This window comes from Orycteropus afer, unplaced genomic scaffold (assembly GCF_000298275.1).
Source record: "Orycteropus afer afer isolate SDZICR_OR568_19922 unplaced genomic scaffold, OryAfe1.0 scaffold00296, whole genome shotgun sequence".
Lineage (NCBI taxonomy): Eukaryota > Metazoa > Chordata > Mammalia > Tubulidentata > Orycteropodidae > Orycteropus > Orycteropus afer.
Genome location: NW_006921883.1, coordinates 1,509,675 through 1,526,442, shown reverse-complemented (window position 1 = coordinate 1,526,442; position 16,768 = coordinate 1,509,675). Strand labels below are relative to the sequence as shown.

Genomic DNA, 16,768 nt, shown 5'->3' with positions numbered 1-16,768 from the left:
AGCAGAATGCTTTTGCCTAGTCAATAAAACATAAGTAAACATCTTTCTGGTATTCTTTGCTTTCAGTCAAGATCCATCTGACATCAGCAATGATATTCCTCATTCCATGTCCTCTTCTGAATCAAGCTGGAATTTCTGGCAGTTTTCTTTTGATGTACTGCTGCAATGGTTTTTAAATTTTCTTCAGTAAGATTTTACTTGTGTGTAATATTGATGATACTGTTTGATAATTTCTGCATTCTTTTGCATAACTTTTCTTTGGCATTTTCACAAATATGGATCTCTTCCAATTGGTTGGCTAGGTAGCTGTCTTCCAATTTTCTTGGCATAGATAATTGAGCACTTCTAGCACTTCATCCTTTTGTTGAAACATATCAATTGGTAGTCCATCAATTCCTGGAGCCTTATTTTTCATCAATTCCTTCAGTGCAGCTTAGATTTCTTCCTTCAACACCATCAACTCTTGATCATGTTACCTCCTGAAATGGTTGAATTTTGGTACAGTGATTCTGTATTCCTTCTACTTCCTTTTGATGCTTCTTGCATCCTTCAAGATATTGCCCATGGAATCCTTCAATATTGCAACCGAAGGCCTGAATTTATCATCAGTTTGTCACCTTGAGATATGCTGAGCATACCTGGTTTTCTAACTCCAGATCTCTGACCATTTCATTATAATACTTTACTTTGTCTTCCCAAGTTGCCCTTTGAAATCTTCTGTTCAGCTCTTTCATTTTATCATTTCTTCTGTTTGCTTTAACTACTGTACATTCAAGGAGAAGTTTCAGAGTCACTGCTGACATCCATTTTGGTCTTTTCTTTCTTTCCTGTCTTTTTAATGACCTTTTGCTTTATTCTTGTATGATGTCTTTAATGTCATCCCACAAGTCATCTGGTCTTTGGTCATTATTGTTCAACGACTCAAATCCATTCTTGAGATGGTCTTGAAATTCAGGTGGGATAATCAAGATTGTAATTTGGCTATTGGAGACTTGTTTTAATTTTCTTCACCCACAAGTGGAACTTATGGCATAAGAGCAATTGGTGGTCTATTCTAAAGTTGGCCCACGATCTTGTTCTGACTGATTGTGTTGAGCTTCTTCATCATCTCTTTCCATAAATATTGTCAATTTAATTCCTGTGTATTACATCTGGTGAGGTACACATGTATTGTTGTTTATGTTGATGAAAAAAGGTATTCCCAGTGAATAGCTGGTCTTGCAAAATTCTATCATGCAATCTCTGATGTCACTTCTAACACCTAGGCCATATTTTCCAAATACTAATCCTTCATCTTTGATGCTAAACGTTGCATTCCAATCACCAGTAATTATCAATGCATCTTGATTGTACATTTAATCAATTTCAGACTGCAGAAGTTGGTAAAAATCCTCAGTTTCTTCATGTTTGGCATTAGTGGTTGGTGTGTAAATTTAAATGATTTTTTATTAATTGGTCTTTATTGTAGGTGTGTAGATTTTAGCCTGTCACTGACAGTGTTGTAAGTCAAGATAGAGTTGGATTTTTTTTTCTTTTTTTACAATGGATGTGATGACCTTCCTCTTCAACTTGTCATTCCCAGTCTAGTAGACCATATGATTGTCTGATTCAAAATCATACCAATCAATACCAGTCAATTTCAGCTCACTAATGCCTAGAATGGGAGCTCTGGTAGAATGGTGCCTAAGGCATTTGACTGCTAACCAGAAAGCTGACGATTATTGATCTTTATATGTTTGATTTCATTTTTGACAACCTCCAAGTTTCCTTGATTCATACCCTGCACATCCTACATTCTGATTACTAATGGATGTTTGCATTTTGAAGAAATGAGCATTTAAATATATTAGCCATTTGCATTTTTGTATGAACTCTTCATTTTCCTATATCTTTGCCCAATTTTCTTTGTTGTTCAACATTTTCTTAATGATTAGTAAGATTACTTTATTAATAAATTAAACTTTTTCATATATATTGCACATAATTTCCTCTATTAATTAATCATATTTTTTTTCTTTTTCATGGTATTATGCCTGTACAGAAGATTTATATTTTGATATAATCAAAGTTATCACCCTCTTTTTTCATCTTTTATATTTGGTGTGATATTTTAAAGGGATTCCTCATCTTTATAACTTTTTTTTTAATCACTATATTTTCTCCCACTACCTTAACAGTTTCTCTGATTTAAACCTTTGATTGAGCTGAAATTTATTTTGGTGCAAGAAGCAAGGCAGAGATTCAGCTTTTTCCTAGTTAGTCAGTTGTCCAACAACTTTTATAACTTTTATTTTTTCTCTATCTATTGGATTCTCCTGCTACACTTTCTTTCTGGGCAATTTCACACACTCTTCAAATTAACTACCATGTATATGATGATACTTTATAGTCCGTATCTTCATATTTTCTATCTTCAAATTTATATATTCAATGTTTGCTGAATATTTCCACTTAAATGTATTAGAAGCACTAAAAATTCACCATGTCTTAAACTAAGCACATCATTTTATTTCCTAAACTTTTCCTATTTTATGTATTGTATAAAATAGTAATGTAGAGAATAATCAATATTTGTCAGCAAGGCAAATTTGAATTATAGTACTCATATCACCTATTTATCAGTGAAGTATATTCTTTATGACATGTTTGATCACCTTCATGATAATAATGTTTTGAGGGCAGAAATTATATTTCTTTTATTTTTGATTACCTGCAGTGCTTGGAAAAATAAATTGCAAATGGTAGGTATTCCATGAAATAAAGTGAATAGGAGCATGGCAGTATTTACTGAAAGAGCATCATATTAGAATTCTATTAGATTTTGGACATAAACAGACAAAAATAATAGAGGAAATTAAGTTCTGCGAGGGGTGAGTAAAAAGTTGAGTGATTCTCTATTAATGGAAGGAATAAATCTCTTTAGTTTGTGAAATGGTGGTAAGAAGGAGATAACGGCACAAGAGAGAAAAGTCTACGATTTGAAAAGATGGCTGTTGTTGTGTGCCCTTGAGTCAATACTAACTCATTGTGACCATATAGGAGAGAGTAGAACTGCCCTCGGAAGGAAGATGGGGCAGTCTACTTCCATAGTGATATTGCCTTGGAAACCCAAGGAGGGTCGCTATGAGTCAAGTCTGACTTGATGGCACATAACAACAAAAACAAAGAACTGCCCCAGAGGGTTTCCAACTGTGCAAGTCTTAATAGAAGCAGACTGTCACAGAAGCAGACCTTTATCTCACAGAGCAGCTGGTGGTTTCAAACTGCTGACATTCTGGTTACCAGTCTAGCACTGAACCAATGCACTAAGAGAGTTCCTGAAAAAGATTATTTAAGTCATAGAAATTCCACCAAAACAGTGACCTTTACCCTGGAAAAGAAAGCTTGCCAATCTCCTTCTAGGAGAAAACAATGCCATAGTCATATTCTTTATCGAGATGAGGCCTCAGCAATTTCTAACAACTGGGAAGCTATTTTCCCTCTCAACTTAACCTTTCCCTGAGTCCAGTTTACTAGACCAAGAAAGGGCACTTTATCCAATTGCAGTGAACTATTGACTGGCCAGCAGCTATATGTTGGCCTGGCTTGAAACAGGGACAATGTGGATTAATCAAATCATCACAGCCTGTCTCACGAATAATCTGTTATTGAGACATATGCTGAGAGAATCATCAGTTAGTAATAGAAGAGGCAACTAAAATACATGCAGAAGAAAAGAAGGGGCAGCTATAAGAGGAATGACAGAAATAGAAATGTCAGGATGTGGTGGCTGACCAGATGTGTGATCTAAGAAGGAATAAAGAAAATCATCCAATTTTCAGTCTGCATGACTGAGGTAGCAAAGCATAGCATGAATCAAAATGGCAAACTCATGAGGAGGGGTAGGAAAAAGAATTAAGGCCAGTTTGGGGTATATTGACTTTGATAAGTGAGGCAATATTCTAAATAAAGACGTTCATCTTTATGAATCAGCTAGATGCCTGTGTAGCTTTTGGGAGTGCATTCAGGTTGATGACAGAGCTACAGGGTAACCCTCATGGGGTAATAGTTAATGCTATGAGAGTGGATATAATTCCTAAGAGAGAAGGCCTACAAAGAAAAGAGGGCTGAGACAGATGTTTGGGAAGTACTCCGTTTAGTGAAGAAAATATATGAAGAGGAGCCAGTGAAGAGGCAAAAATTGTGGACAAGGAGTTGGCACTGATTCCAGAAGTTTTCAGTGTCATGACACCTGGTTTGGGAAGAGCACTGTATTCATCATCATCAAATCTTCAGAAAAGCTAGAGGACAAGATGACAGGACCATAAAGTTGGGTGGTTAAGAGGGCCATGTTTATCTCTAACAGGACATTTTAAGTGGCATTGCCATATGTTTCGAGTAAGTGGAAGGAGTATAAACACTTCTTTTAAGGAATTATAGTAGTGGAAAGAAGGAACACACAGTAAGATGAAAAACTGCAAGAATATGTTTAAGAAAAGATGAGCTTACTGTTCTCATTATTTTCTAACAACAGGAGAGTGATCAGCATTTTTTAGAAGGTAACTGGTTAAAGCAGAATGAAGATGAAGGTCAGTGCAATAAAGAAAATGGAGAAACTGGGTAAAGAATTACAGCAGGGCTATATAGTCATAAAATCCACACTCCCCAAAGATTGTAGTAAGTATGGTAAACCCCTGGAACTTCAATTCAGACCCACATTATTAGTGTTATGGTACCGCGGTCCTTGGCAGTTCACATGAAGTGCTTCATTAGCTCAAGTTGTTTGTAGCCATGATTGTTGTTGCTGTTGTTGTTGTTAAGTGCCGTCGAGTCGTTTCCGACTCATAGCAACCCCATGCACAGCAGAACGAAACACTGCCCGATCCCGCGCCAGCCCCACAATCCCTGCTATACTTGAGCCCATCATTGCAGCCACCGTATCAATCCATCTCCTTGAAAGCCTCCCTCTCTTTCGTCGACCCTCCACCCTACCAAGCATGTAGCCATGATAGATATTAACATGTCATTATAGATAATTCCTTTTCCTACTGTGTTAACCTAGGGACCTCTGGTAGCATAGTGCCTAAGGCATTTGACTGGTAACCAGAAGGCTGGTGGTTCAAACCCACCAGCCACTCCTCCGAAGGAAGGTTGGGCAATCTACTTCCATAGTGATACTGCCTTGGAAACTCAAGGAGGGGTCACTATCAGTCAGGGCCAACTCAATGGCACATAACAACACTGTGTTAACCTAAGCTCTTCTAACTTCATTTACTTAATGTAAAATATTAGAAAAATCATGTATCTTAAAAGATCCTAGAAATCCAAGATTTTTTAATTTACGTTTCCAAACTGCCTTCCCAAAGTGTTCAAGTCATATAATGCTCAGGCTTTCTTTATTTGTTCTGATTTGAGTATAAGCATCAGTTATATTATTTTTATTTGTCTTTTCTCTCCTTTTACTTACACATAAGTTCTTCTATCTTATCACAATTGGAACTCTGGTGGTGTAGTGGTTAAGGCAGTTGGCTGTTAACCAAAAGGTCAGTGGTTCAAATCCACCAGCTGCTCTGTGAAAGGAAGATGAGGCAGTCTGCTTCTGTAAAGATTTACAGACCTGGAAACCCAATTCGAGTTGCTATGAGTTGGCACTGAGTTTTTAATTTTTTTTAATTTAATCTCATCACGGTATTGGCCTATTAGCATTACCACTTACCTTGCATATTGTATTGCTTTGAATGTATTTGTGAGTGTCCCACCATGTTGGTACGTGCGGGATGTTGCTTCAATCATTTCAGCTTTGGTTTTATAAGTATTCAAGTTAAATACAACTCTTGGATCATTGCCATATTGAATTAACCCCACCTTCAAAAAACCAAGAATTTATTACTGGGATGTCATTAAGTTATAAATGATTTAAATGTAACCAATATAATAAAAAATCAAGAGTACATTGGCATGATAGCTGAAGAGAATTACTTTCAATTTTGTTCTTAAGAAGAGTTATTTTTCTTTCCATGAACTAGCTGCTTCTTTGTTAGAGGCATTAGTATACAACAGCAGTATTCATTGCAAAGGAAGGCTTACATTTTGCTCCTCAAGATTAATAATTATACACTTTTAAGATATGCTCTATTTTAATATGAATGGATATTAAAACAAGGTTCATAACAAGAAGATTAAAATGACATAAATAATTTTTCTTAAAAGTGAATATAAGCTTCTAAACAATTACAAGCAGTCAGGGATGGTAGGTAATGAGTATAATTACATAATAAATTAAAGAGTCAAGCTGAATATGAGAAAAATCAATATGCTCCTAATAATGCAACAAATTTAGACCTAATTGTAGTGCTGGATGTCCTCTAATTACGGGTTTCAGTACCTCTGGAGGAAAGTTGCTATTTGCGAATGTAGGCTAGAGCATTTCTGGCTTTCAGAGAATGTGCCTTAGAGAGAAAGTCTTATTTGAGAGACAGAATGACTTCTCAAGAAGATGCCTGAAGACATTTTCTAATACTTTTAGATCAAGAAGGGAAGCTTTAAGTTGCCAAGGAAAAAGAAAACTTCATTCAAACAGCAGATCTTTATAAGGTCATAGCCTTCTGTTAATGTCAGCATTCTCAGGCACTGAAATCATTCTCTCAGCCTAGGAAATGGTGTTTCCAGAAGAGGTAATGGTAATAAGACATCAGTGGTACGAGCATCTCTGAAACAGGGGTCAGTGTGTCAGAAAGATGGATAGGGCAAGGCCTGGATTTCTGAGTTCAATTTTTTTTTTTTTTTTTTTAAGGTAAGCAGTTAGCTAGGAACTGAGAAGAGGGCAGTAAATATATTTCTGAGCCCCTCTTTTTAGGATAGGACCTGAGACTTGAGAGGGAGGAAAAGGTCCAAAGTTACCCTGAACATTTCAATGTCTAATGATGGGAAGATTGTAGTAACTTCCATGGCACAGAACTTTTGTGTGAGAAAATGGGAAGGCTGAAAGATGACTTACACAAACACAGTGTATTGAGACTTACAAAGAGGTTAAATTTAGGTTGTAAGAAAAGACACTGAGTTTAACCACTTTAGAGAGGAATAAGATACATTGGAGTAATGTCACACAGAACAGGAAGGTATACATTCCATATCAGAGATTATTAAATCAAATAAGTTACATTATGGGAGCAGACCATTTACAGAGAAGCAGGTACATATGAGAACTTCTCTCACGAGGGGCCTTTAACCTTGGTGCTCTTCAGAAATCAGTGTTAGGCCCCCTCTTATTTAACCAAATTTTCTCTTAAAAGCCCATAGTGAAACTTTCAAAGTTTAAGTGAACATTAATGTCCTCTTGGTATTGAAAAGCAATGTCAATTGGAAAAAAATGAACAATATTTTATAATACTGTATAAGAAAGTGGAAAAGCAAATGCCAATATAGGCAACTACAAAGCATTTAGGGAAAAACTGTCCAACAATGACAACTGACTGTACATTGGATGTTGAAGCATCAGCTGTAATTCGGAACATAAACTGGGAACTCTGGGAACTGGTCTCTTTTGGTATTGGCGCAATATACTACAACCAGAATGATGCATGAAATGGCAGGTACAATCAAAAAGGATAAAACAAAGAAACAAAATTTTTAACATATGCTATTCAGTAAAGCAGAGGGTCAGCGATAAAGGGAAAATCCTCAACAAAATGGGCTGACTGACATAGTGGGCTCAAGCACAGCAACAACTGTGAGGGTGGTGCAGGACAGAGCAGTGTTTACTCTGCTGTACATAGGGTCGCTGTGAGTCAGAACCAGCCCACTGGCACCTAATAGCCACAGCAACAAAATGCAGTCTTCTTACAGAAGCATGAAGCATTTGCTCCTGTGTTGTGGTTGCTTACTTCAAGAAGGTATAAAAGTAGATTAAAGACTTCTTCAAATATAGGGAGCCATACAAAATTATTGAAAAGACATAGCAGCTAGAATAGAATATGATAGAAGACTATAAAATAATAAATGGTATATTGACACTGCTAGCCAGAAGGCTGGCAGTTCAAACCCACCAGCCACACCTTGGAAGGAAGGTTGGGCAATCTACTTCGGTAGTGATACTGCTTCAGAAACCTAAGGAGGGGTCGCTATGAGTCGGGTCCGACTCGACGGCACATAACAACAACAACAACACACATATGGACTTATTTATAAAAATCTCATAACCGAAGTACAATATTTTTACCAGCAAGGAGTAAACAAAAGGAATTCATTATTAGTACAAATGGACATAAAGAAAATATATATATTGAATTTTAAAATGTATTGATATTTTCATGGGCTAGAGGAGGAAAATCAGCAATTAAAAGAAAATTAAGGTGTCATATCCCATGTCCTTGATGGCTATGTCAGAAATAGAAATCCAAGCTCAAAAGACCAGCATTGGGCAAAGTCATATGTAGACGTTTCAATCAACTTACAAGTTTCCCTTCAATGGAATTAATATTGAGATTTGATACACATAAAAATTAAGACTTCAAATGTAATAATAGTTTCTCAGAATAACAGTCGTGAAGTAGTGTATACATTATTGATATCCATACCTGTGTCTTTGTGGGGCCTATATCCAAGCCTTGTACAAATTTTTCTAAAAAATTCTTGACTGCATCCCATGGATAAATACTGTTGGATTCATCACATACAACCACAACATCTATGAGGGAAGGACAGGCTACATAGGAAAAGATGAGAGAGAGAGAGATTTCCATAGGTAAGTCCAACTTTAAACCAAACTAAACGAGTTGCTCTTGTTGATTCTAACTCAATGTGACCTCATGTGTGTCAGAGTAGAACCGTACTCTGAAGGATGTTCAATGACCGATTTCTCAGAAGTAGCTCACCAAGCCTTTCTTTCGAGTTACCACTGGATGAACCATACTGCCAACCTTTCTATTAGCAGTTGTACACTTAACCCTTTGTACCACCCAGGACTCCAAGTCAAACTTCATGACCGTATAAAAATGAGACTTCCAGTAAAATGGAGTTGAGAAGTTGGATATGTAATAATGTTTCCCCCTCCTTTTAACTATAAGACATTACTCAGACCCTCTGTGTATCCGTTACTTACTCTGAACTGCAGGTGAAAAGCTGGCCAAGTGCTGAAAATCGGGACTGACCTCAGAACAAACTCCAGTGGTGTAATACTGATTTCCACACTGCTGTGCCCACAGCGGACCACATGTCTTCAAAGAGATGAGAACAAGAGAAACACAATGAAAATGCTAGGCCTCTACCTCTTCATTTGTGAAACTCAGAAATCATTTTCTATTCCTTTGTAAAATGTTAGGAATTGTATCAACTCTTGAAACCAAGTTACAAATGCTGCTGTTGAGTTGATTCTGATTCATGGTAACCCTGTAGGAGAGAGTACAACTACCCCCATAGGGTTTCTGATGGTATACATTTTTTATTTTTTTTAAATAGTGCTTTGGGTGCAAATTTACAAGGTATATATCTATATGGAAACAGATTGCCACATCTTTCTCCTGCAGAGTGGCTGGTGCGTTCAAACAGCTGACCTTGCAGTTAGTAGCTGAGCATTTAATCAGGGGCTCCATGGATAAATAATAACTGCTCTATAATTATTGCAGGAGCCTTAAATGCCAAGAATTCCTAATTTAATCCTTGTAAAATGTGGGAAAGACTAGATTAAATAACATTAAAATCACTATGTAGAAAAGGAGAAGAATATCAAAGAGAACTGCACTCTAGAGTAAAGCTGTGGATCAATTACTAAACTGAACAGAAAGATATAGACTCATAAGAAGCAAATGCAAGAATTAAGAAAAAAAAAATCTGACCCAGTTTGACTGTTGGTAGCTCAAGGGAAAAGCTGTTCTCATATTTCAGGCTCAATGGGCAGCCATAGTTTTTCTTCCTATAAAATTGGTTCATTTTGCCGATTTGTTAGGGGAAATCTAGTTTTGATGGCATTGGGCAGTTTAGTAAATAAATCAATTTTTGATTCTCATATCCCCTCTAAGTTGTTTATTGTAGGTTTTTTTTTTTTTTTTTTAAACACCTTGACAGATAATGCATAAAGTTATTTTTTTTAAGTAATGAAAAACAGCATTTAGAAGTGGAAATTAGGATATGCCAATTGTTAATGCCAGAACTACATTCCTGTTTTAAGCCCAGAATTTAAGAAGGTTTTTAAAAATATGTTGATTATCCATCTTTTGCACATAATTCTTAAAATTTTGACCTTTTTGGTATGTACAGGCAAACTTGGATTGATTTCTCTTCCTTTCTTCTCTTTTTCTCTGTCTTTCCCCCAACTCCTTTGCTAGCTATATTGACCCTGAAATTAATTTCTCAAATGCTCTTGCAATCGTGTTTTACTTTATCTAGAGTTATAGATTAAAATTTTTGAGGCACATTTTATGATCCCCAAATCTCAGTATCTTTCTCATACTGCATTTACACAACTCTAAAAACAAGCAAGCAAACAGAGCAAAGTAATCCCATTAATAATGACTTTGGAAAATCATAACTATGAAAATTCATTACAATATTATGCACTGAAATAACACACAATTTTATTTAGGGGTAGCAGATTTATCTAAACACTAATATCTCTTAGTAAAATTAAATGACATTGTTCAAAATTGCATACATTTTTCTAATGATCCAGTTATACACACAGTCTTAAATTTAGCATGTTAATATTATAGATATAACTAAAGCAAAGCTAAATTAAGTTTTCAAAGACAATTTTAACTGGGTTATATAACTGTTCTGGTTACCTAGTGGTGGTCTGACAGGAATATACCAGAAAAGGAGTTTATTCTCTTACAGTTTGGAGGCTTTAAGTCCAAGTTCAAAGTGCCAGGCTCTAGGGCTGGGTGAAAGCCCCTCAGCCTTGGACTTCAGCTATGCCTCCTGTTCCCTGCCCACTGGAGTTAGAGGCATTTCTTCACTCAGACAGTTACTGGCTAATGAGGCTTACAAATCCAAGGTTGACAAGTAAAAAGGCACAGTCCCAATGTTACCAAATCACACGGCAGGCCATTAATTTAAGTCCACTGTAAGTCCCCAGGTCAGCAGATCATGGCAGGCTGCTGAACAACAACATGGCTACATGCAGGATCCAAGCAGGCCATAAGCTAGAGACCATTCCCAAAGCTGCTTCTTATATATGGGAAGCAGACCACATACCCAAAGCAGCTACTCAGCTGCTTGTGGTAATCCCACCATGGAGATGATTGTCAGTCTTATCATGGGGAATAACTACCACCAGCTGCCCAGCCACTCAACCAGGCCCAGCCACAAACATAACTACCACAAAAACTAAAGTATACTTATATATGCTGATGGGAATTTCACACAAGTTTCGGTTTTTATCCGCCTTTAAACACTTTTGGTTTGTGATACTTCTCACTTTTCATACAGTAAAATTTTTTAATCAATTCTCTATATCAGCTTCCATATTTTATCATCTATCAGAAATTCCTCTTTCAGAGCTGGAGATAAGATGGCATCCTGGTGACACACTCTACTCAATCCCTGCACAACAGAAAATCATAAAAAATGAGTGAAAGAGATAGAGACAATAATACTGGAACTTTGAGCATCACATGAGAGGATAAAGAATTAGACTCAGTGCTGACTAGAAAAGGAGACAGAGTGAAGACAGGGTCTGGGGAGAGAGAAGCCAGGGCCATGCAAAGCATGGTTGTTTAGAGACACAGAAGTCATCATACACGGGCAAAGACAAACCGATTTCATGGAATCCACACGGAGACAGAGACGCATTGTGGACAGATCTAGAGGGAATCAAGATGGGCAGAATATGTGCTGGATCTAGAAGAGGAAAGTACAAGGAAACGAGTGACATTTCCAGTGGCATATATAACCACAGAGTGAGGGAGCAAGAAAAGGGAGATGAAACAACTCACTATTAGTAAACACTAGATTTTGGGCTGAGGGCCCTCACAAAGCAGAAGGACTGGGGAGTAGTAGTTGGAGACTCTGGATTCCTGGAGACCCCTCAACCAAGAGTCAGAGCAAGAACTGGATAAATGGCTGTGTGTGACTAGAAATGTACCAGGTCCACGGCAGTAAATTGTGACCAAAGAAGCATTCACTGCTTCCCTAACCACACATTCTTGGTGACAAGGGGTAACACCCTTCACACTCCCACCAAGCTAGAGCTAGGCACAGCCCCCTTGCTGCCTTACGACCTGTCCAGCTCCTTGGATCACCTCTTTACACTAGCAGCCAAGCCACCCATTGTACCATGCCCCAAGCTGACAGAGCCTCTGTCTGTGGCTCTACCTCCCTGTGCCTGTATTATTGACAGTTCTTCTTCCCACTAAACACAAGGTGCTTGTCACTGTGGCCTCCTCTGTCAGAGGTGCTTGCACATGCCACACTCCCACAGTTTCTGAGGGAACAGGCTTCCATGAATTGTGTCATAACCCCATTGCCACTGCTGCCAGCTAACCATAACTGCACCAGTCCTTCCACCTCCTGTTTTTCTCTTCTTCCCTTTTCTTTTTTCCACTTTTTCTTCCTTTGTATTTGTTTATTTCTACCTCTTCCTCTTCTTCTATTTTTATGCCTCTTTCATCCACTCCCCTTTTTTAATTTTTTTCTTCTTTTTTTCCCTGATCCATCCAATGAGAGGCAGACATTAATTACTCCCTATCCAGCCATTCCCACTACATCTACCATCTACCACTTCAATAAGCAAGCACCACCACTTGTTCCTGCACCAATGGGTCAATGACAAATAGTGGACATTACTTGCTCTTCCTACCCTCAGCTTCTCTTCATGGCCAACAAACAGAGGCCTGTGCCCATATTTCTACCAGTTACTCCACCCACCCAGAGATAGGCAGAGAGTAGCCAAGTGCTCCCAAACTAGTAGTCAAAGAAACATGCCTGCCCCACCTGCCTGGACATATAAAAACCAAGTAATACTATTATAGTCTCAGGGGACACTAAGGTGAATTGGTATAACATAGTTCACAAAGACAATGTTCTACACCCTGCTTTGATGTTTTAAAGACTGGGGTCTAAAAAGCTAGTGGCTATATAAGATGCATTTATTGGTCTCTCTCCATCTGGAACAAAGAGTGAAGAAAATCAAGACACAAGAAAAATTAGTCCATAGGACTAATGGTACACATGAACCCCAGCCTTCTTGACCCTGAGACCAGAACTCCTGACCACTCTGAAGGGTATCACAGTAAGAGGTCCCAGATAGAGTAAGAGAAAATGTGGAACAGACTCAAAATCATAAAACAAAAAAAAGACCAGGTGTACCAGTCTAATGATGACTGGTGGTACCCCTGGGACTATGGCTTTAGACACCCTTCAAGCTAGGAACTAGAAACTGAATTCAATCCCTGTGAATCAACTGGCAGCCAAATGATTGACAGACCTATAATGTGAACAGTAATATCAGGAGGATATGCACTCATTACAACAATCAAACAAGATGATAGCATTTGCTCAGGGATAGAACTAGGAAGGTGGAAATGGATAGGAAGAAAGAAAGAAGGGAAGGGGTGGGTGTAGGGAGGGAGTGGGATGAATGCTGTTACAGTATGGGGACTGCAGTAAACATCACAAAATAGAATGTATATCGATTGTAGAATAGAAAACAAATTTGCTTGGTAAACTTTCACACAAATCACAATTAAGAGGGGAAAAAAAGCCCATAAATAAATATAAAAAAATCAAGGTGAAACAAACCAATACATAATCAGCAAATAAGAACAACTACAAAATGCTTCAGAGACAATAGACAACTTCAATTCAAACAAAGAAACAGGACAATATAGTGCAAGCAAGTGACCAAAATAAAGAACTACAAACCCTCCCTGAGGAAGAATAGATAATGTAACTACCTGATAAGGAAATAAAATAATAGAGAGAGCCTTCCAAGAACTCAAGAAAACCACAAATAAAATCAAGGAAAGAAACAGACAATACCCTAGAAGAATTCAAGAAAGCAATATAAAAACAAATGATGAAATAAATAGACAATTAGAAATAAATAGACAATTAGAAATCATATGAAAATAGCAATTAGAAATCCAGTTTAACACTAATATTGTGGAAATAGATAACATATTGGAAAGACAAAAGAGTAGAAATGCACTGACTGAAGAATGGATTAGCCAACTAGAAAACAAATCCTTTGACATCAATTTGTATGAAGAAAAATCAGAAAAAGAAAGAAAAAAATAAGGAAAGCCTAAGAATCATGAGGGATAAAATCAAGATAAATAATCTACATGTGTTTGGAATTCCAGAACAGGAGAAGGCAAGGAAAAAGAAAAGAAAAGAAAAGTACAGAGAAAACTGTCAAAGACTTACTTGTAGAAAATTTCACTAATATCATGAAAGATGAAAAAATATCCATGCCAAAAGCTCAATAAACTCCAAACAGGATAGACCACAAAAGAAATCACCAATATACATCAAAACCAAACTTTCAAAAACTAAAGACAAAGAAAGAATCTTGAGAGTAGCTTGAGAAAACAAAAATTTTACCTACCAAGGTGAACCAATAAGATTAAGCTCTGATATCTCAGCAGAAACCATACAAGCAAAAAGGCAATAAGATGATATATATATAATCCTGAAATAAAAAAAAAATTTTCAATCAAGAATTACTTATCTAGCAAAACTGTCTCTCAATTACAATGGTGAAATAAGGATACTTCCATGTAAAAAGAAATAAAGAGAATCTGTGAAAAACAGACCAAACATGTACAAGAAATGGTAAAGGAGTTCTTCAGACATAAAACCAACACCAGAAGACAACAAACTATGATTAAGACACATGATAACATCACCCAAAAACCAATCCAGAAAAAGAACTCTCAAAATTAAAATAAAATTACAAGACTGAAAATAGAAAACCAGGGGTGTCATTCTGTAAGAGAAAACAACTACAAAGCAAAGAGAGTGACTGAAAGGTGTAATTCCAGAACTTCCAAATGGAGATAAAGTCAGGACAATATCAATATAGAACAGATTGTTTAAACTTAGAAAGATAAAAATTAATTTCAGTGTAACCACAAAGAAAATGAATAATATTACTAGCCAAAATGAGACAGAAGAAAACATAAGGACTTGTTATTGTAAGGTGGTGTTGAGTTGGCTCTGATTCATAGTGACCCTGTGTACAGAAGAACAAAACACTGCCCCATCCTGTGCCAGCCTCACAATCCTTGCTATATTTGAGCCCATTGTTGGAGCCACTATGTCAATCCATCTCCTTGAGGGCTTTCCCCTTTTTCACTGATCCTCCACTTTACCAAGCATGATATCCTTCTCCAGGGAATGGTTTATTCTGACAACATGACCAAAGTAGGTAAGATGAAGTCTGGCTATTCTTGCTTCCTAGGAGCAGTCTAGCTGCACTTCCTCCACGACAGACTTTTTAGTCCTTTTAGTAGACAACAGTACTCTTAGCATTCTTCCCCAATACCACAACTCAAAAGCATCAACTCTTCTTTGGTCTTCCTTATTCATTGTCTAGATCTCACATGAACAAAAGGGGATTGAAAATACCATGACTTGGGTTAGGCACACCTTAGTGTTCAAGGAGACATCTTGGCTCTTCAGCAACTTGAAAGAGGTCTTTTGCAGCAGATTTGCCCAATGCAATACATCATCTGATGCCTTGACTGCTGCTTCCACTGGTGTTGATTGTAGAATCAAGTAATATGAAATCTTTGACAACTTCAATCTTTTCTCCATCCATCATGAAGCTGTTTATTAGACCAGGTGTGAGGATTTTTGTTTTCTTTATATTGAGGTGTAATCCATACTGCAGAGTGTAGTCTTTATTCTTCATCAGTAAGTGCTTTAAGTCATCCTCATTTTCACCAAGCCAAGTTGTGTCATCTGCATATTGCAGTTTGTTGATGAGTCTTCCTCATTAACAACCTTATCATTAAGCTGACTTTAATGATATGGATAAAAGTAGAGACTTTGAGATCTCCATGTGCTAATGTGGCATGACTCAAATTGAGAAGAAACAGCTGCAAACATCCATTAATAATCAGAACATAGAATGTACGAAATATGAACCTAGGAAAAATGGAAGTTTTGATAAATGGAGTGCATAAACATTGATATCCTGGGTATTAGTGAGGTGAAATGGACCCACTTTGGCCATTTTGAATCAGACAACCATATGATCTACTATGCCTAGAATGACAGTTTGAAGAGGAATGGCATGGCATTCATCATCACAAAGAATGTTTCAAGATCTATCCTGAAATACAATGCTGTCTGTGAAGGGATAATATCTATATGTCTACAAAGAAGGCTACATAATATTGTTATTATTCAAATTTACACACAAACAAAGCCAAAGATGAGGAAATTGAAGATTTTTATCAATTTCTGCAGTCTGAAATTGACCAAACATGTAATCAAGATACGCTGATTATCACTGTTGATTGGAATGTAAAAGTTGGAAACAAAGAAGAATCACCAGTAGCTGGAAAATTTGCCCTCGGTGACAGAAATAACACTGAAGATCACATGATAGAATTTTGCAAGAGCAATGACTTATTCATTGCAAAAACCTTTTTGCAACAACACAAATGGTGAAGTTCCAGTAAGATGGTGGACTAGGCAGAAAGACTGCACAGACTCTCTTCAACAAAGAAAAGGGAAACCATTTAACACAGACACAGAAGATAATCCTGGATGCCTGAGCCTTGAAGGGAAGGATATAGAAGTGGACTAACTCCCAACTAGCAGAAGAATTTGCATGAAACACAAA

General features: G+C 37.2%; 1 protein-coding gene across 1 annotated transcript in view; it reads right to left on the bottom strand.

Annotated features, from left to right (window-relative positions):
* ITGA2 (integrin subunit alpha 2) overlaps positions 1-16,768 on the bottom strand; it is a 155,527-nt gene that overhangs the window by 76,739 nt on the left and 62,020 nt on the right. The window contains exons 4-6 of the mRNA XM_007951539.1: positions 9,080-9,194; positions 8,556-8,683; positions 5,696-5,844 (exon numbers count right to left, since the gene is read on the bottom strand). Coding sequence (XP_007949730.1) covers positions 5,696-5,844; positions 8,556-8,683; positions 9,080-9,194 — 392 coding nt within the window. The remainder of the gene's footprint in view (positions 1-5,695; positions 5,845-8,555; positions 8,684-9,079; positions 9,195-16,768) is intronic.